At 53.0% G+C, this 26,083-nt stretch overlaps 1 protein-coding gene and 1 pseudogene across 2 annotated transcripts in view; both read left to right on the forward strand.

Annotated features, from left to right (window-relative positions):
- The window catches only part of LOC105508009 (HAUS augmin-like complex subunit 3), a 170,828-nt gene extending 144,959 nt beyond the window's left edge, over window positions 1-25,869 (forward strand). The window contains exons 19-25 of one of the 2 annotated variants that reach the window (XM_011936758.1): window positions 766-848; window positions 11,315-11,446; window positions 15,654-15,764; window positions 16,352-16,430; window positions 22,362-22,429; window positions 24,763-24,824; window positions 25,488-25,869. In XM_011936758.1, the coding sequence (XP_011792148.1) occupies window positions 766-848; window positions 11,315-11,446; window positions 15,654-15,764; window positions 16,352-16,430; window positions 22,362-22,429; window positions 24,763-24,824; window positions 25,488-25,673 (721 nt within the window). In that variant the 3' untranslated portion in view covers window positions 25,674-25,869. The remainder of the gene's footprint in view (window positions 1-765; window positions 849-11,314; window positions 11,447-15,653; window positions 15,765-16,351; window positions 16,431-22,361; window positions 22,430-24,762; window positions 24,825-25,487) is intronic. The other variant, XM_011936757.1, reaches the window with a different exon arrangement.
- LOC105508048 lies at window positions 6,344-8,285 on the forward strand (annotated as a pseudogene).
- Window positions 25,870-26,083: the final 214 nt, after the last annotated feature.

Raw genomic sequence — 26,083 nt, forward strand, 5'->3', positions numbered from 1 at the left:
TCTCTTTCTCTCTCTCTCTCTCTCTCGGCTTCTGAATCTGAGATACCCACTCCATCAGGGAGGCCTGGTGTAGATGATAAGGATGTTTACAAAAGCAGCAGGCAGGAGGCAGCACCCAGGGCACCTGGCAGGCTGCCTATCCTTTGGGGATGCTCTCGGAGGAGGAGGGACTCTTGGTGGTGCTGGGAGTGCCCTGGAGCTCCTGTGCTACTCAGATGTCTCAGCTTTAATCTCTGGAGATTGCTGTGGTTCAGATGCCAGTCAAATGCTGAGTTGATCCTTATTCTATCTGAATGCTGTAGCCACAGGGTCTCACCCCCATGGCCTCTGTCTGTGGGAGGCCAGGACAGAGTTGCTCATCCAGTCAAACAGTGGGACTAGATAGGCCTAGAAACCAGCTCCCCCACTGCAGCAGACACAGACGTGGCCCAGGCCCAGGCACCCCAACGTGGGGAACAGGCTTTCCTGAAGCTGGGTGGGCATGCCTTTGGTGAAAGCAGTTTTGGGTTTTGATTTGTGGACACCTGGGAATGTGGGGTAGTGCTTGGCTGGCAGTAGCTGCTGCAGTGTTGCCAAAGGCATCTGCCTGGGTCCCTTGCCAAGCTGACACCACAGGTATGGAATATCTCCCATCCCGGTGTGCCAGCCACCGTGAAACTGTGAAGAATTTCCAGAGGAAGCGCAGTGGTGGGGCGTGTGGTTAGATTGTCTGCCCTGCACTGACAATGCCTCTTGTGCCTGAACACACATGTTCTCTCCATGCAGGAAGGACGTGCCCATGGAACGCGTGACACACGCAGACAGAGAGCAAACCAAGAGGGTGGTATACGCGGTGGTCTATGGAGCAGGTAGGCTGCAGGCTGGGAGCTGGGGTCCCGGGGTCACCTGTAAGCTGGCAGCTGTGTGCCTGTGTTTAAATGTGGCTGTGCCTCAGAAATCATCTGTGAGTCCCTGGGTGTTGTTTATGCTCTGATGACACCTGCAGCCACCAGACACTGGCCAGACCACCCCACGCGTTGACCTGCTCAGAGTCACATCCAGTCTCTCAGGGGGAGGCCACAGAGGTGGGCAGGTCAAGTGTCACCAAGCCATTGGCTCCACCCCTACACCATACTACTGTGCTAGGCACCACTGCTATGCTTGGAGACCTTGGAGGAGACCCTTGTCCCCACACATGCCAAGACATTGTAAAGTTAGACAGCCTCAAGGTGTGCAGTGCTTGGACTCATTGCCACATCTCAGCATGCACCCCGTCTCCCTAGGGCAGAGCTCACCCAGCTGGGCCACACAGCCAAAGCACCCCACAGAAGGCAGAACCAGGCGTTGGGCTGGGACAGGACAGTGGGGATCCAATCTCAGGGGCAGCAGATAGGAGAAAGCAGGGCTAGGCCAGGAAGGACTGGAGGCCAGAGGTTTGGGCTGCCTGGGGCCTCTTCTGCAAGCCTCTTCTTCCCCTTCCCTTTTCGCTTCTCTTCCTGCTTCTGCTCCTCTCCCTCCTTCCCCCTACCCCCCAGCCCCAGTGCCCATGTCAAAGCAGGCCTTCTACTCCCTTCCATTCGCCCTTCTTCTACTCTCCCTTGGACTCCCTGACATGGATTGTCTGGGGTTTTTTAATTCTTTTCTGGCCCTGGGTCATGCTGAATCAGTGTGGCCTAATTTCCCCAGCCCGCCAGCTCCTTCTTAAGCCTGTTCAGACCTCCTTTTCCCTGTGATCAGTTCTTTGAGCATCAGGGCTTGTGCAAAGACCCTGAAAAGAAGATTCACCATCCTGCCATGGAAACCCTTTGTTTATTCACAGAAAAGCAGCAAAACCAAACAAGCTTCAGTGGAAGAATAATGGGGCAAGCACATAGTAGTTTGTCCCTAAGAGCTGCCCTACAGTCTCCATTGAGACTGTGGTGCTGTTGAACAAGAGTCCAAAGTGCCCCACCCTGAAACTGTGGATGGCTGGCTTGTCTAGAACCACAGCCAATCAGTCAGGCTGGCTCCAACCTCAGAGCTTTGCACTGCTCTTCCCTCTACCGGAACGCCTGCCCCTGCACCACCAGGGTGCATCCCTCACTTCTGCAGACCTGCGTTCAACTCTCCCCTGTGCAGCCTTCCTCAACCACAGTATTTGTTACCCATTTCTGGGTAACAAATTGCCCAAAACATAGTAACTTAAGATAATACACAGTATCCCACAGTTTCTCTGGGTGTGGGCATGCCATAACTGGGTCCCCTACAGGGCTGCAGTCAAGGTGTTGGCTGGGGCTGTGGTCACATCTGTGGCTGGGGAGGGATCCACTTTGTTGGCTTCTGTTTTTTATTGTTTTTGTTTTTTTGTTTTTGTTTGGAGACAGTCTTGCTCTGTTCCCCAGGCTGGAATGCAGTGGCACAATCTCGGCTCACTGCAACCTCCAACTCCTGGGCTCAAGCCTCCTGCCTCAGCCTCCTGAGTAGCTGGGATCACAGGCACCTGCCACCACGCTCAGCTAATTTTTCATATTTTTAGTAGAGATGGGCTTTCACCATGTTGGCCAGGCTGGTCTTGAACTCCTGACCTCAAGTGATCTGCTCGCCTTGGCCTCCCAAAGTGCTGGGATTACAGGCGTGAGCCACTGCACCTGGCTGGCCTGTTTCTTGCTGGCTGTCAGCTGGAGGTGGTCTCAGCTCCTTGCCACATGGGCCTCATGTCTTGGGCAGAGCCTACATCTTGGCAGCTCTGCTCTTCAAACCAGCGAGGGAGCAAGATATGCCAGCTCTGCACCCACTTGCCTGTTCATGGTCTCATGCACCAGCTCGAACATGGGCACCTCAAAGATAGGAGCTCATCAGTTTAGCTCACTGCCTGGCACAGAGAAGACACAGGAACAAATTAGTGGACTTGGTGGTCTCAGCTCCACTTTTGAAAACATTCTGATTGTGTACATGGTTTTTGGAAAATAGACTAAGAAACTTTGTTTTAAAGAACTAGATTCTGTGAGTGACAGTAGTGTGATATTGGATTGATTCTCCTCAGAGTTGCTTGGTCCACTTCCTCCTCTCAGCCTCTTCTGTGCTGTACCCCTGAACCTCCCTGGGGCCTCTGTCTTGGGGGGAAGGCATCACTCTGCCAAATTACATGAGAGTTTGTTGCCTTGCATCCTGCTCCAGCATCTTGTGTTGCAAACATAACATTTGCTTCTGCTCTGCGGGCAAGACATCGCGTCCCCAATCCTGGGCCAGGCAGCCTGGACTTGATCCCCAACCCTGTCACCTCCTGACTGTGTGGCCTTGTACAAGGCCCTCCGCCTCCCTGTGCCATCTCCTCCTGGGAAAATGCTTTCATAGGGTGGACGGGGCCATACCTGGCACAGGCAGCTCTCATCTGTGTCATCTGCCATTATGTCTGACTCCTACTTCTGTGCCATGTCAATAAATGCCTCCAAGTGACTCAGCAGCTTCTGTAGGTCTCCTGTGGCAGCCTCGGCCTTGTCCCCAGCTGGGGCAGCCACCCCAAATCCAGCTAGGAGGGAGGAACACAGAATGAGAGTGCCGAGCACCTGCCATGGGGCAGCTGTGCTCCGGCAGGATGGCTGCCCTGACCTCCTCAGAAAAAGGTGGTCTTCTCTGCCACCCATTTGGCTCCTTCTGGAGTATTCACTTTCTTTTTCTTTTTCTTTTTTTTTTCCTGAAGAGGAAAAGAGCTGCATTTTGTAAATAAGCACTGAGTCATTAGCCATAATGTTGAAAAGGGTAATTTGGCTGCTTTTAGTTGTGACAGTGACACAGGTTCCCACCCTGAGCCTCCAGCTCTGCTGCTCCCATTGTTCCGGTCTGGCTTGACAGCTGGAATTACTGAGTATCCGCTGCTGTGGGCTTAGGCTGCATCTCTGTTCTCCTTGTGTTTGAAACTTTGTCACATGAGCTGGGACTGAGGAAGCCCGTGAACTTGCCAGGCCTCCCGGGCCGCTGGGTACCCTTTGGAAATTCCATAGAGGAGCTTTGCACCTACCAGCTTGCAGCGGATTGCAGTGACATGTTTTCACATAACGTACCTCTGAACGGCCCACAAATGCTGGGGGCATGGGGCAAGGCATGGTTCCTACACATTCTTGAGAAATTGGCGACATGACTATTGTGAAAACTGTAAAGAAGATAGCAGAGGAAGCGGCAGGACTGTGTGAGAGGCAGGGGAGATGCCCCAGAGGGTGCAGGGTCTGTACACTCAGCCCCCGCAGCCACTGCGGAGGAGCTGGCAGGGAACACACAGAGTAACAGAGCAGCCACTGTCCGGGAGCCTTGACCCCAGAGGCTGGCTCACAATCTCACTGCTCCTCTATCAGTCAACTGAATTCAAATATCCATCCCCAGCCTGATGGCCCTGCTCATGGCTGCTGCTGAGCCCAGCAGGAACCTGCCTTCTCCTGGAAGCAGCTCCTGACTCCTCGGAGCTTGCTCTGAGCCCCTATTGCTCCTAGAGTCTAACCCTTGAGTCTTCTCAGATGACTCCATGACTCTGAAGCTTGCCTCCACATCCAGTCATCATGTGACCCACGGGCCTGTGCTGAGGGCACGCCCTCTGGCTCAGTGCCTGCTCCCGAGGGGCTTGCACCTGTCAGAGGAGACACAGGAGCAGGCCTGGGCACATAGCACTGTGCCATCAGTGCATCTGCAGGAGTCCCTGGTACCAAGGGAGCCAGGGGAGAGACCCAGCCCAAGGAGAGTTGGGAGAGTCCAGGAGCTGGCCCAGAGCAGCAACACCCGAGCTGAGTTTTGAAAGTAGCATAGGATTTAATGTCAGGTCTGTTCCAGCTAGACCAGCCCACGTTCCCAAAGGCCCACTATGTACAGGCACTTGCTCATCCCTAGAGACATAAACAGGAGTGAAAGCCTGTTAGCAATATGTGTGAAGCAGAAGAGCACTTGGAGGAAAGGGAGTGAAGATTGTCCCTACTAAATGTCAAATTGTAGCACACACACATACATAGACTCACATGTGTACCCACCAGATAGGATTAGCTGTCTGTGGGAAGAGTCAAATTGTGTGTTCATGTAGGATTTAAGAGGTAGGGAGGACTTAGTGCCCCTAGTTTGCAGATCTCTCAGGGCCTGTGTGTGAAACAGGGTCAACGGAATCACAGTGTGGGGACAAGTTCTATGAAAAGAAGGAGCAGTCCACAGGAAGCGTGGGACAGAGAAGTCCCCACAGAGCCAAAAGCCATCCTGCTTGGGGAAGGGACAGTGACCTTTGAGTGTGACAGCCCCACTGCTAAGGGTGTCCAAGGAGTGAGGAGCAAGGATCCAGGGCCTGGAAGTCCTCCCGGACCCTCAGGCTCCATCTCAGTCTCTCGTCCCTGCTGCTTGTGGAGCCACCACACCATCCGCTCTCTTGTAGATGGACTTTCTTCATGCATGGGGACTGAGGCCACCTGCTGCCCTTCAAAGATACCAACAGCTCCATAGAAGAAAGGAAAGGGATTCTCCCTTGGCCATAAGTATTTAGAAAGCAAGGCATGACTTCTGGTGATAGCCAAGTCGCTCCCATTGGAGCAGCCCTCCTTCAGGGATCAACTTTAAACTGTGGAAAATGTATCAAAAGACAACTACCCAGAGGCACTGGGAAGTGACCAGAGCAACAGAAAGTGGAGGTCAGCTGACACCTGGAAGAAAGGAATGGCACTGGTGAATTTCTCATTCTATAGCCCCTTACCTGAAGGCAAACCTCAGTTGATGCTGTGGGGACGGAAACTCTGCTAGGAACATACAATCCTACTAGCGTGAAGAACTGGAGGACAGAGTTCTGGACAACCAGATGATCTGGAAAGTGAAGGGAGAAATTCTAGAAAGAAGAGAGCCAGGAAATGAGGCCAAATTCCAGGTATGAACTCTACTCAGATCCTTGGCTGACTCCTAACTATGCATGAATGGGACAGACTTCAAACAATCCAGAAGCCAAGGCAAAAAGGACTGACCTAAGATTTCAGCATTTTCCCACTGCAGGGAGATAGAGTTTGATTTTGGCCAAACTAAGTGCCCCTTTAAAAAAAATTAGTACTCCTGGCCGGGTGTGGTGGCTCAAGCCTGTAATCCCAGCACTTTGGGAGGCCGAGACGGGCGGATCACGAGGTCAGGAGATCGAGACCATCCTGGCTAACACAGTGAAACCCCGTCTCTACTAAAAAAATACAAAAAAACTAGCCGGGCGAGGTGACGGGTGCCTGTAGTCCCAGCTACTCAGGAGGCTGAGGCAGGAGAATGGCCTAAACCCGGGAGGTGGAGCTTGCAGTGAGCTGAGATCCGGCCACTGCACTCCAGCCTGGGCGACAGAGCGAGACTCCGTCTCAAAAAAAAAATTAGTACTCCTGAGTTGGCACAGTATCTAAGCGGAGTGTTTTGGAAGGAGTTAAGGGGCTGTGGCAAACGCCCTCTCCGCCGTCATGGCCTGGCATCGGAATGTTCGAGGCTTTGACTACGATGAAGATTTTGAAGTTGATGATCTCTATGGCCAGTCTATAGAGGATGATTATTGTATTTTGCCATCAACAGCTGCTCAGTTTATTTATTCACGGGGTAACAAACCTTCCGTTGAGCCTGTAGAAGAATATGATCATGAAGATCTGAAAGAATCTTCCAATTCTGTTTTGAACCATCAGCTCAGTGGATTTGATCAAGCTCATCTTTATTCATGCCTTGATCAAATGAGAGAAGGTACTTGGAGATGCTGTGCCAGATGAAATATTAATTGAAGCAGTTCTGAAGAACAAGTTTGATGTGCAGAAGTCTTTGTCAGGGGTTCTGGATTAGCATGCAGAATTTGAAGGACGAAAATGAGGGAACAGTATCTATAGGAAAGACAACAAAAGGTAAGGAGTCTTATTTTCTTCTTCTGAAGTTTCAGCTAATAATGTTCAAAGTTCTTATCCTCAGCAAATCATTTGGATTATAGTAGCAAACCCTTTGATTTTTCTAGCTCAGTAGGAAAATACGGATTATCTCATAATTCTTCAGTTCCAAGTCACTGTTTACTCCATAGGAAAAAGAAACTGGAATCATGTAAGTTAACAAAAGAACTTTCACTAGCTGACCTAATTCATGATATGTTGAGAGATTCCTGTGACAGTCAGCCATCAGTCAGATTATCATCTATAGACAGTCTGGAAAGTCTACTTTCAAAGAACCTAGATGCTGATCTGTTGAGACCTCATGCATCCGAATGTGTTTCCAAAGATGATTCTGCATTCAAAGAAATGCCAGATTTAAAGGCCATAATGATAAAGAGCACAACACCGAGTAATTCTTTATATATTCAAAATAATTCACTATCTGATTTTCAAAACATTCCAGTACAGGGCCGTTTAGGAAGTTCAGATAATCCTTTGTGCTTAACTAGCTCATTGGAAAATATCACTGTTGATAATTTAAATGCTAGTAAAGAAACTGAAGTTGGAAGTGTTTCTTTAGTTGAACAAAGTGCCAAGAATTACATTTTTAAAAATGATAATTTGCAGTTTTCTCAGTGTGAAAGTCCATCCCTAACTGAACTGTTTCAGAAACACAAAGAAAACAATATAAGCCAGTGCTTTCCTTTGTCTGACCTTTGTAACCAGTCATCTGCCAGTTTCACAGATCTAAGTTTGGGATCCTTTCCCCTGTCACAATTAGCAAATCGCTGTCAGTCTTCACCTGGAATATCAGAATTAACAGGATCTCTGTTGTCACTGGCATTTCCTAAAGCTTCTCACAAGAGACCTTGAGAATTTGTCACTTTCTGAATTGATTGCAGAAACGATTGATGTATACGACTCTCAGATTAAGAAAGAGTCCTTTGAGGTCAGTTTATCTGAAGAGAGGTCTCCTGGAATAGATTCAAATATTGATCTCAGTGTCCTTATAAAAAACCCAGATTTTGTTTCAAAGCCTATAGTAGACCAATCCATTGCTCCATCGTCACGAACTGAAGTTCTAAGTTCAAAGCTAGGGAAGAATTCCAATTTTGCTAAGGATAATAAGAAAAACAATAAAGGCTGTCTGACTAGGAAACCACCTTTTTCTCTGTCTTGGACCAAGACCCTTGCTGCTAGACCTTCAGCTTTTGCCTCAACACTGTGTCTTTGTCACCCGCTGAAAAGCTGCAAGCGACGCACCCTTGACTTCTGTAAGACTTTTCTTTATGGTAGACAAGTTCAAGATGTAAAGGACAAAGAAATAAGTCCTCTTGTAGCGATAACACCATTGACTTCAAATTAGCATCACCTGATGACATTGTAAAAGCTAATCAAAAAAAGCATTTACTAGAGAATAGTAACAAAAGGAAAACTTGATTGCTGTTGTAGAGCTTTTTATTTTTAATTAAAGTCTTCAGAGAATCACTTTATATGATGGGATTCAAATTGTGATTTTCACCAAAGTTGTTGTACGTCAGTTGATTAGTTGATATGTATTTTTGCACTGACTTTTTTTAACTATGTCTTCTTTCGGTGATAACTGACTTTATTTAAGTTGGTAACCTATACTGAGTATATGTTTACAAAGTGGATATGGAAACTTGATGTTGTGAAATCAGACCTCAGATATTTTTGTTTGAAGCATTCCACTTTCTATGTTTTTTATGATGAAATATTTTTTTCTATAAAATATTTTTGTCCTTTGTTCATCAATGAAAATGCCAGGACTTGGAATTACAATCGTTTAGTGTGAAGATTATTCTTACGTGGCACAGCATAGTTGAGACATTATATTTTAAAATACGGTATAATTTCTAGTTTCATTATTTTTGTGTAGATAAATACTAAAATTTTTCTATTAGAAAATCTTAAAATTCCTGACTTTGAGAGTACTGTGGAGATTGTTGAAATATATTTTTAATGATAATAAAATGAAAATCTTTTAAGGGACCATGTAAATATAGAAGTTGGATTTTTATGTGAATTATTTTTATACATTTTTAAAAACCATTTGTCCTAAATATACACTTTAAAATAAATATATGAAAAGTATAAACAAAAAATTGGTACTCCTTAACCAGACATGGTGGGCATACATCTGTAGTCCCAGCTACGCAGAAGGCTGAAGCAGGAGGATCGCTTGAGTCCAGGAATTGAAGGCTGCAGTGAGCTATGATCATACTATTGCCCTCCAGCCTGGGTAACAGAGCAAGATACTGTCTCAAAAAAAAAACAAAAACAAAAACAAAAAAAAACAGCACCCCTTAGAAGAACATAATAGGATCCAAAACTCTACATATATCATACATGATATCCAGCATACAACCCCACATTCCTAAACAGGAGGAAACAGAATAGCTTAACCATACTTAAGAGAAAAGGCAATCATGGAAACAGATCCTAAGATGACCCAGATGTTGGAATTAACAGACGAGGATTTTAAAGTTGCTATTAATAACTAAGCTCAAGGAAGTAAAAGAAAATATGCTCATAATAAATGAAAAAAGAAAACCTCAAGAAATAAAATTCTAAAATGGAATTTCTAGAACTGCATATCTGAAATAAAAAATTTACCAGATGGGTTTAACAGCAGATTGGAGGTGAGAAAAGACTTGTCTAAGAAGATACTCAAAGAAAGTCTCATCTGGCCAACCTTGTGTATCTAGCCACCATGGGATTTCTTTCTGAGAGCCAAGGGAATTTTCCATTGCAGCACCATAGCTGAGGCACTAGGTGAGGGTGGTGGTTGGAATTTGACAGAAAGAAAGAGTCATAGATGAATTATTTCAGTAAAGTGTAGCAGAACACATAACTTATTTGAGAAGACATCACAATAATAGGTTTTAAGCCCTAAAAGAGATATTGGAGATTTTTCATTTCCAGCCAAATGGTGCCAATTCATCAGGCAGTCCTGGGCATAGAAGGACTATGACTTTATCCCTCTCTGCCAGGATAAACTTGGGGAGAACAGGGCACCCCCGACCTTCCCACTCTTGCTGGCAAAGCAGTGGAAGCAAACACCTGCCCCTTCACTCTCCTAAGACTTGACTATTCTCTCTGTCCAGAGCTGCTGCGCCATTAGCTGGCCAGGGCCAGGAGTGGCCTGGCTGAAAGAAGGGCTGAATCAGAGAGGCCAGTCGGTCCCATTCCTCCAGAGGGTTCTCCCCTGGTCTTCACAGACCCCACACCTTCACCCCCTGGGCCATGTTTCTGCACTATCCTGTCCAAAGGTCCATGGAGCACCCTCTAGTACAACCCCCGAGTTTACCTATCACAGAGGACAGCCAAGACCACTGCTGGTCCCGGGCATGCTCCCCCAGGAAGGCAGGTCTTCAGGCTGCTTGTCTCTCTGGGGTTCCTCCCAAGGACACAGCACTCCCCAGGGCCAAGGCTCTCCCTAGGATCCCACTGTCAAGCAAGGGATGATATCCTCATGGATTCCTCATTCTCTGTTTACATTATTAGTCTCTTCCAGAGGAAAATGGGAGGGAATGAGTGTATATTGAGTACCAAGCAGGAACCACGCACTGCTTAGAGCTTCCCATGCCTTAGCTCATGGGGCTCCCAGCTGGGGATAAGGGCTCTTGTTCCTAATAAACAGTGCAGAAACGGGCTTTAATGTGGGTCAGGCAATATCCCCGGGGCCACACGGAGCCTCCTGGTGGGACTGGGCCCAGACCCAGGCTTCTGTGGTCGCTGAACCTGCTCACACGCTTGTGGAACTCCGCCACTGCCCAGCCAAAGTCCTTGTTTTCTTTTCTTTTCTTGATAAATAGAAATTGGGCCTCACTTTGTTGCCCAGGCTGATCTTGAACTCCTGGCCTAAGTGATCCGTCCGCCTCAGCCTCCTAAAATGCTGGGACTATAGGCATGAGCCACCACGTCTGGCCCCAACAGAGACATTTCTACCAGCAGCATCACAAGAACACCTGCATCTTCCAGAACCGAATATTGAACTCCTGAGCACCATTTTCTCGTGCTTTGAGCATGGAACTTCCCCTTCCTCTTTTCCTCTGTGCCCCACTCTAACCTGAGCACCATTTTCTTGTGCTTTGAGCATGGAACTTCCCCTTCCTCTTTTCCTCTGTGCCCCACTCTAACCTCCACAGTCCTGGAATTGGGTCTCCCACTGGCCGCACTGGGAGGAGGGACCATGTCTACTTCATCACCACATTACCTGAAACACCTGGCAGGCGCTGAGTCAGTATCACTGAATAAATATATGTTTCACAGGCCCCAATCCCGATTGATTGGCACCTAGCACCCAGCTTGTAAAGCCAATACCAACTCCATCCCAACCCATCAGTAAAGACCAGTGCTGTCAACCGGACCTGACTCACTGAGCCCATGCACGCGGTCACGGCTGGTGTGAGTGAGGCCTTGACATGCGTCTCTCTGACTGACAGGGAAGGAGAGGCTTGCTGCTTGCCTTGGAGTTCCTGTTCAGGAAGCTGCCCAGTTTTTGGAGAGTTTTTTGCAGAAGTACAAGAAAATCAAGGACTTTGCCCGAGCAGCTATTGCCCAGTGTCACCAGACAGGTGAGTTGGCCACAACCAGAGCTTCCTGCTCCCTGCCCACCCTCTGTGGGAGGATGGGGGGACAGCTGGGTGGGTGGTGTGCGGGCGGGCCCTGGGTCCTGAGGTTGGTTTTGGGGCCTGCGTGAATCCTCAGCTCTTGTTGGACAAACAGGGCTGAAGCTTCCACACGAGAAGGGACAAGAGTCTGGGCGGCTTGAAGCAACACAGTGAACATACTTGAGTGACTAGATGGTGGATGGGCAGATAGGTAAAAACAGATACAAGCCTGCACCTGGAAAGGGAAAACATGGATTCTTGTGAAAAGCACTGGTATATTTACAAATATCACCACTATCAGGTCACAAAGGAAACCCAAATAAATTTCAAAGAATATCAAGTAGAACATATTCTGTGACCACAGCGCAATGAAAAGGTGTTTTCATACATGTATGTCTGAGTGTGCGTAGCCATCCTTCCACCTACCTATTTGGAAATTGATTATACTCCTAATAATTTAGGATTAAAAAAAAGAAATCCTAAGAAAATGACAAAAAATGTTAGAAATAAATTACAGTAAAAGTATCTCATCAGAAACTGGGATGTGGCTAAGCTGACACCTCACTTAGAAGTAAAAGAATCTTTTTTTTTTTTTTTTTGAGACGGAGTCCCGCTCTGTCGCCCGGGCTAGAGTGCAGTGGCCGGATCTCAGCTCACTGCAAGCTCCGCCTCCCAGGTTTACGCCATTCTCCTGCCTCAGCCTCCCGTGTAACTGGGACTACAGGCGCCCGCCACCTCGCCTGGCTAGTTTTTTGTATTTTTTAGTAGAGACGAGGTTTCACCGTGTTAGCCAGGATGGTCTCGATCTCCTGACCTCGTGATCCGCCCGTCTCGGCCTCCCAAAGTGCTGGGATTACAGGCTTGAGCCACCGCGCCCGGCCGTAAAGGAATCTTTTAAAGGAGTATTTTTTAAAGAAAGAGAAAGTTGTGGGCATAAATGAGTTGTGTTCTACACAAGAAATCTGGAAACAAGCAGCAGAGAAAAAAGGGAAGAAATCAGTGGGAGAGCAGAAATTAATGAAACAAACAGCAAAGAGGAGGATGAATGACAGACACAGGAGGAGCACTCACAGCACTCAGCACTCACTGGGAGGGAGGAAATCAGCCGGAGAGTTGGCCTCCGCAGGGCCAGCCTCCTAGACGCTGTGACCTGTTGCCTCTGGGTGCTGGCAGTTTCTGTGTGCAGCCTCGTAGACCCTCTCCGTGAGCCTCTCCCAGTGATTCATTGATGACTTTTCACTCTGGGGCCCGTGCCCAAGCCCCATGAGCTCCGGCCAGCCCTGCTACAGGCTCCTTATTGGTCTGACAGCAGACAGACGGGCAGGTGGGCAGCATCTGTGCCACAGCCCATGCTAGTCTGGAAGGGGGGCCTCTCCGGCACCTGAGACACAAGCTGCTTCCTTCCATGGAGCTTATAGTCCTTGGGGGACACGGTAAACCCACAAGCATCCAGACAAGGACAGGAAGGTGGCATCCAGGTGTGAGAGGAACAGAGCAGTCGCAGAGGCCCCAAGGGAGCTGTGCCAGCCTCCACCCCATGGAACCGGCGACCAGAGTAGAGACAGGAAGGGCCAGGAGGAGTGCCAGCATGGACAGGTGGGCCAGAGAACAGGTAGGGCTGGGTAAACCCAGACCATGCATGACACTCCATGCAGAAAGAACCTGAGCTTTGAAAAGACAAAAAAAAAAAAAAAAGAACCTGAGCTTTGTCCTTCAAAAATGATTCCAGTCACGATGTGGGAAAGAGATTTGAGGCGCAGTCAAAGCCACCCCTGAGAATAATCTAGAAGCATGCAGGCATTAACACAGTAACAGAGGAGGGGCAGAGGGAGAATGGCACGTAAGAGATGTCAAGGAGGCATCAAAAACTAGGAGCCAGCTGGAATCTCAGATGCCTCTCTGGCCACCAGCCCTCAGGGGTCGGTACTCCCCACAGGGCACTTGGCCGCCCCAGCTGGAGCAGACTTAACTCTGATGCTGGCCGTCCCAAGGCCCTGGGAGAGGCCCTGCAATGTGCTCACGTCCTTCTACATTTTGTAAACATGTCAAAAGAAAGTGTTCCAGCTACATTCGGCTAGGACTGCTGCCTCTACCGCTCTGGCTTTCTCCACCACACACCTTTCTATGCCGGGTGGCATCAGTGGGGCCACAGCCAGTTGAGCTGGCAACTCATTTAATGTGGATTTTCCTGCTGGTGCTCCTGTGGTCCCCTGCTTTCTCTGTGTGGTGTGGTGCTAGCCATCCTGGCACAAGAGTGGCTTCCAGGAGCACTGGTGCTGTGCGAGCATCACCACAAAAGGCCAGGGCCAGAGGGCATCTCAAGTATGAACAGGAGCTACAGGCAGTGGCACTGATAGCACTGGGTGGAGGAGAAATGAGGTTTGAAATGTATGGAGTCAGGAGACTTCTGCCTTAGGCCACAAGGAAGTCACTGGCTTCAGACTTTGCACCCACCATGAAGAACCAGAAAACCGGGCAAAATACCTGGAGCAGACGTTGCCAACACTAGCTAGTGGGTAGCGTATTGCTCTTGTATCTGAGAGAAAAGACGCCAATGGCTGAGTCCTATGAACGCCCTGTGTCCGGAGGCACAGCCCATGTGTGGAGGGGGAGCCACGCAGACTGCAGAGTGGTCTTGATGAGTGGAGGAGACATGGATCCAGACTGGGGAGGCAGATGCAGCTGGATTTTGCAAGTCATAGTGTCAGAGACAAGGGAGCTAGAGAGAGAGCTTTGTAAATCTTCAAGGAGTCCCCCTTGTGTCTGTTTTTGAACACTAAGATACACATACATTGAGTGAAACGCTACGGGACTAAGCACAAAAACTGCTGGGAGCAGTAAGCTGGGTGATTCCAGAGTTCACATGGAACTGTGAGATGTTTGAGTTCTGACCATCCAGAGCGGAGAGTCTTTGTTAGACACCTGGGACATTCAGCAGAGGCCTCAGAAGGGTCACACTTTAGAGACAGGTCTAGACTAGCCCTAGATTACAACTATTCCAAATCCACTCTAACAAAGCTTAGAAGCAAACCTCAAAAGAATCAGGATGATTGGCAAGTAACCTAAGCCTGCCAAAACACCCTCAAAAGGAAGACAGCATACTCCAGCATTCAACAACGTAAAATTCACACTGCCCAGCGTCTGGTCAAAACTCACTAGACCGACAAAACAGCAGGAGCGGAAAGGGACCAGGTCAGAGCAGAAGCTGTCTCGGGTCCTCATGCCAGTCCCTCTCAGGAATCCTGCGTATTGCCCGGCATGTAGTAGGTACTCAGTCCCTTGTCGCTTTCATGATTATTACAGATGTGGGAAATTCTTCTCATCCTCAGTCACAGGTGGAGGATTTATTTCCCACCCACACCTAGTTAAAGCAGAAGTCCTCACTGGTCAGGAATATAGTCATTTTCTTAAAAAGAGCCCCCAAATCGCATACACTTCAGGCCACACAAGATTGGATCTGCCCAGTGCAGGGTGTGGACCTGACTCAGACATGCCCCTCCTTGAGGATGTGGGCTGACCCCTTTCTCCTCCATTCCACACAGTTCAGAGTTACTCCTGGGCCCAAGGCCTCCACATGACTTTGCAAAAGCTGCCCTCCCTCGTCCTGTGTGAGATCCAGGTGCAGCTAGAAGTTGGGAGAGTGCAGAGCTGAGAGTGCAGAGTATGGCCAGGGGCAGTGGCTCCCCGCTGTAATCCCAGTGCTTTGGAGGCCAAGGTGGGTGGATCACCTGAAGTCAGGAGTTCGAGACCAGCCTGGTCAACATGGTGAAACCCCGACTCTACTAAAAATATAGAAAATTAGCTGGGCATGGTGGCAGGTGCCTGTAATCCCAGCTACTCAGGAGGCTGAGGCAGAAGAATTGCTTGAACCCAGAAGGAGGAGGCTGCAATGAGCCAAGATCGCACCACTACACTCCAGCCTGGGTGACAGAGTCTCACTCTGTCTCAAAAAAAAAAAAAAAAAATGTGCAGAGTGCCCAGCAGCAGACCCTTGCTTTGCCACTGGAGAGCTCACTTGCCCCTGCAATAGACTCAAAGGGCCCAGGGGAGACTCAGAGTCTGCACTGCAGTGTGGCTGTCTCTCTGGGGCCTCTGAACCTGGCCCAAGGGAGCTGCACCTGCTGCAGTGCCTGTTTCTGTCCCTCATCTGCTTTTGCTCTGTGTGACTCAGGCTATGTGGTGTCCATCATGGGCAGAAGGAGACCCCTGCCAAGGATTCACGCTCATGACCAGCAACTCCGGGCACAAGCAGAGCGACAGGCAGTGAACTTTGTGGTGCAAGGTACAGAAGCCTCTTACCCTGTAGTTCTGTGTCCATTTGCTTCTTGGGTTTTAGCAGCCACAGGGCTGGTGGCACCCACTGATCACTGATGTGGGGTTTCCTGCTCATCACAAACCTCCTTGCAGGAGCTTACACTACCCATGTCCTGCCTGGCAGTTACTGTCAGGGGGCGTGAGGGGACACGGTCATCTTTGTAGCTAGGATGATTCCCCCAAGAGCTGGGCCCAGGCAATACTGTTTCCCATATCTCTGTGGTGGGAAACTGAGGCTTCAAGGGTTTAGCAGACCTGGAGCTCAGTCCCTTGGTGCTTGGCCTAGGCCCTTCCATCCTCTCCATGCATGCCTGGCAGGGGTGAGGCCTCCGGGAATAAGGCACCCAAAGCCCAGGTGCCCTGCAGTAGCAAGAGGGCGGGAGGAGCAAGGATGAAGTGTCTGCCTGCAGTCGCCTGTGGCCTTGGCACTCAGACAGCTCAGAGCCAGCACCTCTGTGTGGAGGTGCCGTGAGAGCTGTGGCGACAGTGCCAAATGCTGAGTGCACCATGAACCGTGTGCCTTGGGACCTCAAGACAGCACCACGTGCCCCACAGGCTCCGCTGCTGACCTCTGCAAGCTGGCCATGATCCGTGTCTTCACTGCAGTGGCCACTTCCCGCACCTTGACGGCCAGGTCAGTGGGTGGCGGTCAGCCTGCCTGGGCCCCAGCCCTTCCCAGGGCTTGGATGGGAGGGTTAGGGTTCTGCGGGAAGACCCTCTGGGGGCTGGCGATCCTGACTGCTCACCATCTCTGCTCATTGGGCCCCCAACCCCTCCCGAGGCTCTCAGCCTGTGGAAGGCCCTGGGGGCTACTCCCAGCAGGCATGCAGACAACAACCAGCCATGTACCAGCATGGGGCGCAGATGAGGCCTTTCCAGACAGAAATGCTGTCTCCCCCAGACCCCTCCTCCTCAGGGTGTCTGTACAGCACAGGGGCACCCCTTGGGGCTGCCTACCCCAGAGGCAGGTGAACCCCTCAGCCCCTTGAGCAGGACTCTGGGAACTCCAAACTGTCCCCACTCCTACCTGTTGCTGCCACCAATGCCAGGCAGTGTGCCCCACGTCCAGCTCTGGCTGCAGCCCCGAGCCCAGAGCCAACGTTCAGATGTGCCTTGGTGGTGGAGGCTCCGCCGTGGCTGCCCCCCAGGCCGCAGCTCTCTCAGGCCTCTGTCCCTGCCTCAGTTATTCCCCCAAGGCACATACCTCAAGAGTTTGGGCAGCCAGGGGACAAGCAGCCCTCACCCAACTACCTCCTCCTTGCCAACCAAGGCCCTGGGGTTGCTGGAAATGGCCACCCAGACACCTCCTCTCCTTGTTCTCCTTGTGGGGGATCCCCTCAGGAATCCCGGAACCCCTTCTGGGAGCTAACCTGCCTCAGCCCCCCATGATGTCAGCCCCCAGCAGGGCCTCTCGTGCTCTGACCCACCATGGATGTTTTCCTACCCGCACCCTAAGGGCCCTCAAGCTCTCGGCGCCAGTCCCATGGGGGCAGCCTCTGCAGACCCGGGTGCACCTGCCACTGCAGATGCATCCAGGAGGGGAGCCCAGGGTGGGCTGAGGCAGAGGCCTCTAGAGTATAAGATGTGGCTCAGGCCTCCCCAGTGTGCACAGCCCTGACTTTGGGTTGTGGGTCCTGCCTACCCGTGGCCGCTGTTTTCCATCTCATCACAAACCTCCTTGCAGGAGCTTACACAAACCCATGTCCTGCCTACAACTTTACAACATCTGAGCTCACAACTTTCTCTTGGCTTTTGATGTTATTTTACATTCTCAAGGCATGATTTTTTGCCTTATTAGAGATCCCTCATCTCTCTTTAAAAGTGGCCTCCTTATGTCTTCACGAACTCCCTCCTGTCACTGTGGCTTTCAGGCCTGTGCTGTTCCAGTGATTTCAGCGACTTTGTGCAGAACTGTGTCCCCAGCAATGGCCCTGCCCAGGCCAAGGTGTGACACCCAGCAATGGAGAGGAGGGGGTGGTCTCTAAGTCCACCGAACCCCAGCTGGCTCCTCCCCTTGCAGCCCCTCTAGGTACTTCCTCTGGTCCACAATCACCCAAAACCTCAGGGAAACGAAGCCCAGAAGGAGGCCGAAGCCCAGGCTGTCATCCCAGGGAGGGAGGATACCTGAGACCCCACAGGGTCTAAGCACTGCCCCAGAGGCTCTGCTTGCAGCTTCACTAGGCTGTGGGCTATCAGTGCTGCTTTCTGCAGTAACTGAAGTCATCAGGAGGCAGGAGTGGGGCATTAGAAGATTTACTCTCAGCTGGGCGTGGTGGCTCACACCTGTAATCCCAGCTACTCAGGAGGTTGAGGCAGGAGGATCGCTTGAACCCGGGAGGTGGAGGTTGCAGTGAGCCGAGATCACACCACTGCACTCCAGCCTGGGTGAGAGCGAAACTCTAACAACAACAACAAAAAGATTCACTCTCAGTCCTCTCCTGCCCCATCTCGCTGCCATCTGCATTCGTTCCCAACACACACGTGTGCATGCACATGCACACATACATGCACACACGTGCACACATAAGCACATGCGCCCATACACATGCACACACACGGACACACACGTGTATTCACACACCCATGCACACACATCCATACACACTGATGCCAGCAGCCTCTAGTGCCGCACAGTGTTCTCATGGTGTCCTGAAATCCAGGCATCCTGCTCACTTCCACAGTTTCTGCAGGTAAATTATAGCTTCTCCCAGGATATGAGCAGCTTGTGCTAGTTTTGGCAGGAACTGAAAGCCAAATGGTGCTCCTGCCTCAAAGATACTGCAAGTCTAGAAAAGTTGATTCAAGGCGGGGTGCAGTGGCTCACACCTGTAATCCCAGCACTGGGGAGGCCGAGTTGGGTGGATCACGTGAGCTCAGGAGTTTGTGACCAACATATGTGTTGCCTGGGCAACATAGTGAAACCTGTCTCTACAAAAAAAAAAAAAAAAAAAAAGCAAGCCATGGTGGTGCACACCTGTAGTCCCAGCTAATCAGGAGGCTGAAGTGGGAGGATCACCTGAGCCTGGGAGGTCGGGGCTGCAGTGAGCCATGATCACATCACTGCACTCCAGCCTGGACAACAGGGTAAGACCTTGCCTCAAAAAAAGAAAAAGTCGGTTCACTTTCAACCCTTGTGGAATTGATAAAGGAAATTGGAATTGATAAAGGAAGTTGGCATGTGAGGAGCTGAGGTCTTTCTCTGTTGCTGACTGAGTCCTTCCAAAAGCTGGACACAGACATTTTGACCCAGGAACACAGTTACCCGCTAGTCGTCTTTCTATTATCAGCCATTGGCTGTCACGAGGAAATGCTCTCACAGCAAAATGCAAAGCAACTTGTGTGGAATATTGGGCACTCCATGGTCTGTGTTTTGTGAACGTAATTTGTTCTTCCAGGAGTAACGTGAAAGGCTGTGGATGGCGTCTGGAAGGGACGGGTGCAGACTCAGTGTGGCCAGGCATCTCTGCCTGAAGCAGCAGGCATGAAACTCGATCACTGGGAGGCACATGGTGCCCCTAGAGTGAGCCGAGATCGCACCACTGCACTCCAGCCTGGGCGAGAGCGAGATTCTGTCTAACAACAACAAAAAAGATTCATCTGGCCACCCCAAGGGTCTGCCCAGGTGGGCTGGGCCACAGGACAGTCCCCATTCACCCCCCACAGTCCCTGTGATAGAGAAATGGCATTTGTTCGTGCCTCTCGGTCCAGACCCGAAAAAGACCAGAGAGGTCGGGCTCAGAGCAGGAGGCCAGTGGCCAGTGTTCACAGGCCTCTGTGCCATGGCTCAGCTGTCCTGTCTGTCTCTTCTGATGCAGGCCCTTTATGAAAAGGCCTTCCTGGGTTTCAGAACGTGTCAGTGCTGTGACGGTCCCTCCCCTGGGCCTTCTCAAGGCGGGTCTGCACGAGGCCACCATGCGTCCACACTCTTAGAATGAGTCCACAAAGCAGTTCAGCAGGGCTGGGGGCATCCGTTGCAAGGAAGCTGCCCCTGCAGGCCCCAGACAGGGCAACACAGTGAGGCTCTTCTGGAACATTCTCCTACTGGTGCAGTGATCTCAGTGAGGCCATCCAGATGCAGAACACAGCAGCGCTGTGGCCGACCCCTCTCGGGAACGGGGATATGCGTTGCACCAGAGGTCCACTCCCTTCCGGAACACAACAGGATCCAAGGTCCTGCATTCCTCCACCCCCCACGGAGACGACAGGCGTCCTTCTTCTTTCACCCGTGCCCCATTTCCCAATTAGAAGCGCGGTCATGTCTCAGTGGCTGCGAGAATGATGTGTAAGTGACTGACAACTACACCTATTCTTAGGTTCCTGCCACACCAGCAGCTCAGAATTTCACAATGTAATTTCAAGAAGTGTGAAAACTGCTTCTGCTAAATCTGGAAAAAGTTACAAGTGCCTTTTCTGAGGTTTCTGCCCATTTGAAAAGTAAGTTCTCTTGGGAGACAAAGACTTCTGCCTGAGGCCTTGAAGTTAGTTTAAGACAAGCTTGCTGGTGCTGACCGCCTGGGGCTCTCTCACCCCTCTGACTTCTGGAAGGGCAGTGTCCACGGCCCCTGGCCAGAGGTTGCACATAAAGCACAGGCCCACCTCCCGCTCCCTGGGGGCAGCCTGCTGGAGGGTGTGAGCACCACTGTACCGCTGTCTGGGCCCACGTAGTGTCCTGTGGATGTACACCCAGGAGGATGTACACTTGGCCGTCAGGGACACAGGCCCAAGCTACAATGGCTCAGACTCCAGAAGGCAGATTTTTCTCCCATCATGAGAAGTCCAGAGAACAGTGGTTGCTTTGTTTCAGAGGCTCCGAGCAGCAGTACCGAAGTCCCGCTGGCTCCCTGGCCATTCCCTCCTGGTGCTATGATGGAGGTTGCTGCTCCAGCCATCACACCTTCCAGGCAAAAGGAGAAAGTAGTAATGGTCAGAAGAGCATCTGCCCCTGGCAGCCCTTTACAGTCAGCCCTTTAAAGAGCCTTCCCTTTTAGGAGCTTTCCTGGAGTCTCCTTTTCCATCCCACTCCTCACCTCCGTCCCTGCTAAGGGGGAAAAAAAAATAGCCTCCTTGGAAGCTGGAGGGAATGCAGTCCTGGGCCACCCTGCCTGAGGGAGAGCCTGGGAAATGTCCTTTGTAGCTGAGGACACAGCCCCACCTCCACCCCACCCAGCAACAAAGGGACCAACGTGAAGAAAGAGAGGAAGGGCGGACTGGGGCACGTTACCGGAAATCTCTGTTGCAAAGTCCACATCCCCTGCGGAAAGTGCCAGCATGGCCCACCTGTACTCTGGGGCTTGAAGGCTGCCCCTCATCCCAGCTGGGGCTCTCCATCATATGCCCGTGACTACTGCCCGGTGAGGGCTCCCTTGTAGCCTAGCTCCCTAGGACCCTGGGCCCGCTGTGCCCCTGTCTGTGCCGGCCAAGGACGGGCAGCAGAGTCGAAGATAGGACGTGACTCCTACCCATGAAGGCTCGACCCAGGAGACAGAGCCAAGGTCACACAGAGGACAGAGCGTGTGGGACCCCTTGGCACCCCATCCTTCCCAGCAGCTCATCCTGTGAGTCTCCCACACCGCACGTCCCCTCCCGAGGGCACAGGGTGAGCTGCCCGTGTCCACCCCACATGAGAGGCTGGCAGTGGGTCTGGGGGCAGCAGGCCTCAGCAGAGGTCTCACATCACCAGGATCTGAGGCATCATCTGCCCAAGGTGTGTATCACCCATTTCCAAGGAGTATGTGGAGCCGCAGCGCCCCGGCCGAATCCCGCCCCGGCTGGGTCTGTGCCCCGCGTGGTGCGGGCCCTTAAGAGCTGATCGCCCAGAGCCATGATCCGTCCACCTTGTGCACACTTGAACTTGCACTTCGATCTGTAAGCCCTGCCTCAGGGACCTGCCCCTGGCAGTGCATTTCACTGGAATCTCCTCTCACTCGGGTCCTACCTGCTCTCCCTGCTGACGCCCTGGGAGGGGCACGGAGGGGCTCCATGAAGGAGGCTGGGGAATGGTGGGGCTTGACTGGGGCCTGGCTGGGGCCTGGCTGGGGCTGGCTGGATGCTCACCAGAGTGAGGCAGGAGCCAGGAATGAGCACCCCGCCTCTCCAAGAAGCCTTGAGGGCACAGGAACCCATGATGTTGTTCATGAGACTCAGCCCATGTCAGGCCCCACAACAGTTCACGAAGGGCTGTTTTCCATCCCTGCCCAGACTTCAGACGCGAACTACTCAGCCCCACGGGACCAACCTGGGTGGGCGGACACGGGGCGCCCAGCCCCTCCTGCTGGGTGTGCCACCTGCTTCCTTGCAGCTGACCAGAGTCACTTCCGACCAGCCTGTCTCCCTGTCACCCCTTCTCCCAGCTCCCTGGCGCTGTCCTGGTGACAGTGGGTGACCTCAGGCAGTGGTGCCCATGGGCTGGGTCCTCCCCATGCCTCACGGAGCCACATCCTCTTGGGCCCCAGTGCCAGAACCACCTTTCAGAAACCTTGGGGATGGGCCCCCGCCTCTGCATGCACCCCTGAGCCCCCACCCCACAGTCCTGGCCTCCCAAGGTGACCCCCTCCCTCCCTGCCAGGCTGGTGGCCCAGATCCACGATGAGCTGCTGTTTGAAGTGGAAGATCTGCAGATCCTGGAGTGTGCAGGTAGTCCTGGGGCAACACAGCGTTGCTTGGTCTTCATGAACAGCTAAGAGGAGGCTCCATGCTCCATGGGCACAGCCCAGGAAAGCCCCACCTCATGTTGCTGTGTCACCTGGGTCCTGGCAGGCAGAGGGGCCAGCCTGGGTTTGGGGGCCCTTGAAAGGCCCAAGTGGGCTCCGCCCCTGAGAGCGCCAGGTGATCCAGCTGACGGAAGCTCCGGAGAGCAGCTGCAGACACCCAAGGCTGCTTTGAGGCCCGAGGCCTCTATGTCTTGGGGATCTAGAAAGATGGGGAGTGGGCACTGGGGCCAGGCTGCGGAGCAGGCAGCAGGTGTTCTTGTTGGGGTGTTGGAGTCACTGAGGCCCCACAGGCTCAGCACAGACTTCAGGCCTGGGTCCCATCCTGTCCCACAGGCCACCCCTCTCTGCCGAGCCCATAGATGAGTGAGCTCAGGCAGAGTCACCCCCAGCGGACAGGCCGAGGGGTTCTTTCTGTCTCCCTTGGGAGGGCCAGGACCTCCCCACAACACCCAGCCACTGGTCCCATGGAGGCTCCCATTCTGGCCTCACAGGGGAGAGGTGAGGGCAGGTGCCCACGGGGACCTGTGCCCCCAGTTCTCCAGGCCAGGTCTGTAAATGGCCAGGGCAGCTTCACATGTTGGGAGAAGAGGCACGGGAGCATCAGGGCTGGAAGCTTCGGGCACCAACTCTCGAGTGGTGGTCACCATGCCCTCCTAGCCCCACCCTCTCCAGGTCTTACCCTTAGGGATGTGAGGCTCCCATCCATGGTGCCCACCCAGCCCACTCCAGCCTAAAGCAGGGCTCTGCCACTTGAAAACTATGTCCGGCCACTCATTTGAAAACACACCCATCTTACGTGACCATTTAACAAGTATAACGTGTGCTCAGCTGTAGGTTAAAAAAGGAAAGAAAACATTCCCAAACGGCCTTGTTCCCGGGAGCAGCTTCCTCCAGCTGGCCTGGCAGCTCCTGAGGCACGCTGCAGCCTGTGCACTGCTCTCTCAAGAGTACTCAGGGAACCGGGGGTTGGGCAGGGCCTGCACCATCCCTGAAGGGCTGGGGGTCAGGTCATGTCTCCCAGGCGGCATGTAGCGCCCAGCATCTCTGCCCTGCCTGCCCTCCCGAGGCCCCACAGGGAGCACTCCAACTGAGTGCCAGCTCAGCCCCACGCTTGCTGCCCGTCTCTGAGCAGCAGTTGCTTGGGATCACGCACTCAGTCAGCAGCACCACCCCGCCAGGCACAGAGGAGGGGCCAGTTCTCTGCACACTCGGGGTAGCCCCAGCCAGCATGAGGAGCAATGGTCCAACTTGGACTGCATCGGCTCTCCAGCCTTGTCCCCATAAGAAGCCTTGTCCCCAGGGCGGCCCAGGTCCTTCTGCAGGGCTCCCCACCGTGCACATGGGCCGTGTGCCCACCTGTTGGCTGACAGCTCCCTGCAGACAGTGACCGGCTCCCGCACAGAAGACACTGAGGGCCACAGAGCTCAGGCGGCCACTGGCCTTGGCTCAGGACACACCAGGGAGGCCCTGGCTCTGCTGGGGACAGCAGGGCTGGAAATTGAAGTGGTGCCCACCACAGCTTAGGGCTCCTGCCACCATCTTTGCATTGCGGTGTCACACAGCACAAAAGGACTGAACAAATGTTTATTCAGGGGCTCAAGGATTCAGAGCGAGCCCTGAGAAAGCCTGAGCTTGCGGGTCCTGCCCCTGCCCCCACCCCCTGCCCAGGCCTTCCTTTTCTCAGGGCTCTGAGCCCCACTGCTGCATGGCGATCCAGGCCTCCACAGCGGGGCCAGTCTGCCTGTGGTACAAAGCCACTGTTTCCTCAAACTTCACCCGGCAGTAGTGGGGATTGGGGGTTCTTGTGTGCCTGGTGGCTCTGGCTGGTGGGGCTCCCTGTGCCTTCCCCCTCCTCCCAGCCCCAGAGGCTCTGAAACAGAGCTGGCATGATGCCTGTCCCACCCCACGGCCCCCAGCTGGGGTGAGCTGAGCCAGAGGGGTAGGGGTGAGGGCCAGTGCAGCGTGGTGGGCCAGGCCAGGAGGAGGGGCTGCAGCGAGGGCCAAGGGGCCTGCGAGAGGCATCCTGGACTGTAGACGGGGTCGGGGGAGCTGGACCCAGCCTCAGGGGCCGGGCACTCAGGGGCTGCTTGTGGGCATTAAGGTCCCACAGCTGGTTTGGGTGACCGAGTGGATACAGGAAAAACAAGGGGGCTCGGGGGTCAGGGCAGAACTTGGGCCTGGAAGTTCTCTTGTCTTTGGCTCCCAGGCCCCAAGGCCAAGGGACCAGCAGGGCCTCCTCTCTCTCCCGCACTCTAGCTCTCGTCAGGAGGACTATGGAGTCCTTGGAACAGGTGCAGGCGTTGGAGCTGCAGCTTCAGGTGAGGGGACACCCAACCCTGCCCAGTCTCACGGAGCCCAGGGTGAGGGGAGGCCAGCACCCTCAGGGCAGAAGAGCTAGGCCAAAGGGTGCAGCCCCAGCCCTGAGATGGCCACTCCACAGCAGGCACAGAAGTGGAGGCTGGACGGTCCCTGAAGCTGGGAAGCCCCACCCGACTCTGCTCACTTCAGTGAACAGGGACAGCAGCCAGGGCTGGACCCCTCCCTCCCTCCCTCTCAAGAGCTGTGGAGGCTTAGTCCACTCAGGGTCAGGGAGCCCGGGGAGGGCTCTCCTGGCCTCTAGGAACCACCGATCCTCTCGGGGGCAGGACCCTGAGGGGCAAGCACACCCAGGACACACCCACCCGTCCAAGGGCACCTTGTCTGCCGGCCGCAGCCTACCCACTGGCACAGAGGCCCTGGCAGGTGGGGGAACCTCCGCCAAGATCGAGGTGTCGTGACTGGGAGGTGGATGTGGCAAACACCTGTTACTGGGCAAGTGTGGTGAGTGTGCACGTGTACACACGTGTGCGTGTGGCTGTCTGATCACGCGTCTGGATGTGTGCACCTGTGTGCTGTAGGCCCTGTCCCCCTGCGTGGGGTCTGGGAGGTGGCTGGGGATGGCTGGCCCAGGCCTCGGGCTCACCTCTGGCTGCCATCTGCAGGTACCCCTCAAGGTGAGCCTGAGTGCCGGCCGCTCATGGGGACACCTGCTGCCACTGCAGGAGGCCTGGGGCCCTCCACTAGGCCCATGTTGCACTGAGTCTCCCAGCAACAGCCTGGCTACCCCCAGGTCCCGTGTCAGCAGCCACCCCCCGCCCCCACATTTTTCGCCTTCATTTTGTCTGTAGCCCCAGGCAACAGTGGGAGGAGAGAACTGGTTTCCAACAGTCCATTGTGTGGCCTTCCCCAAGGTCACCGGCTCTGTATGCCCCAGGATGCATTAACCCTTTGGGGCTGGGGTGGCCTGTCATCCCCTGGAGTAAATGCCTGTGCAAAGCCCTCTTTATCCTTGTCTGAGTGAATTCTTCCTGTGCATGGGAAATGTGTCCACAACCCCCAGCCACTTGGCCGGGGCAGGGCTGAGTGCCCCAAAATGGGAGTGACGCAGGCTGGGTCTGGGCCAGACACTCCAGAGAGGGTAGGCATTCCTGGCTCTCTCCCCCCATGGATTCCAGGGGAAGGGCTCCCTCGTGGCTCAGCAGCTGCTCACCCCTGGCAGGTGTCCAGGAAGCCACCAGCTCTGACGCCCTGTGGTGTC

Source organism: Colobus angolensis, unplaced genomic scaffold (assembly GCF_000951035.1).
Source record: "Colobus angolensis palliatus isolate OR3802 unplaced genomic scaffold, Cang.pa_1.0 Scaffold157, whole genome shotgun sequence".
Lineage (NCBI taxonomy): Eukaryota > Metazoa > Chordata > Mammalia > Primates > Cercopithecidae > Colobus > Colobus angolensis.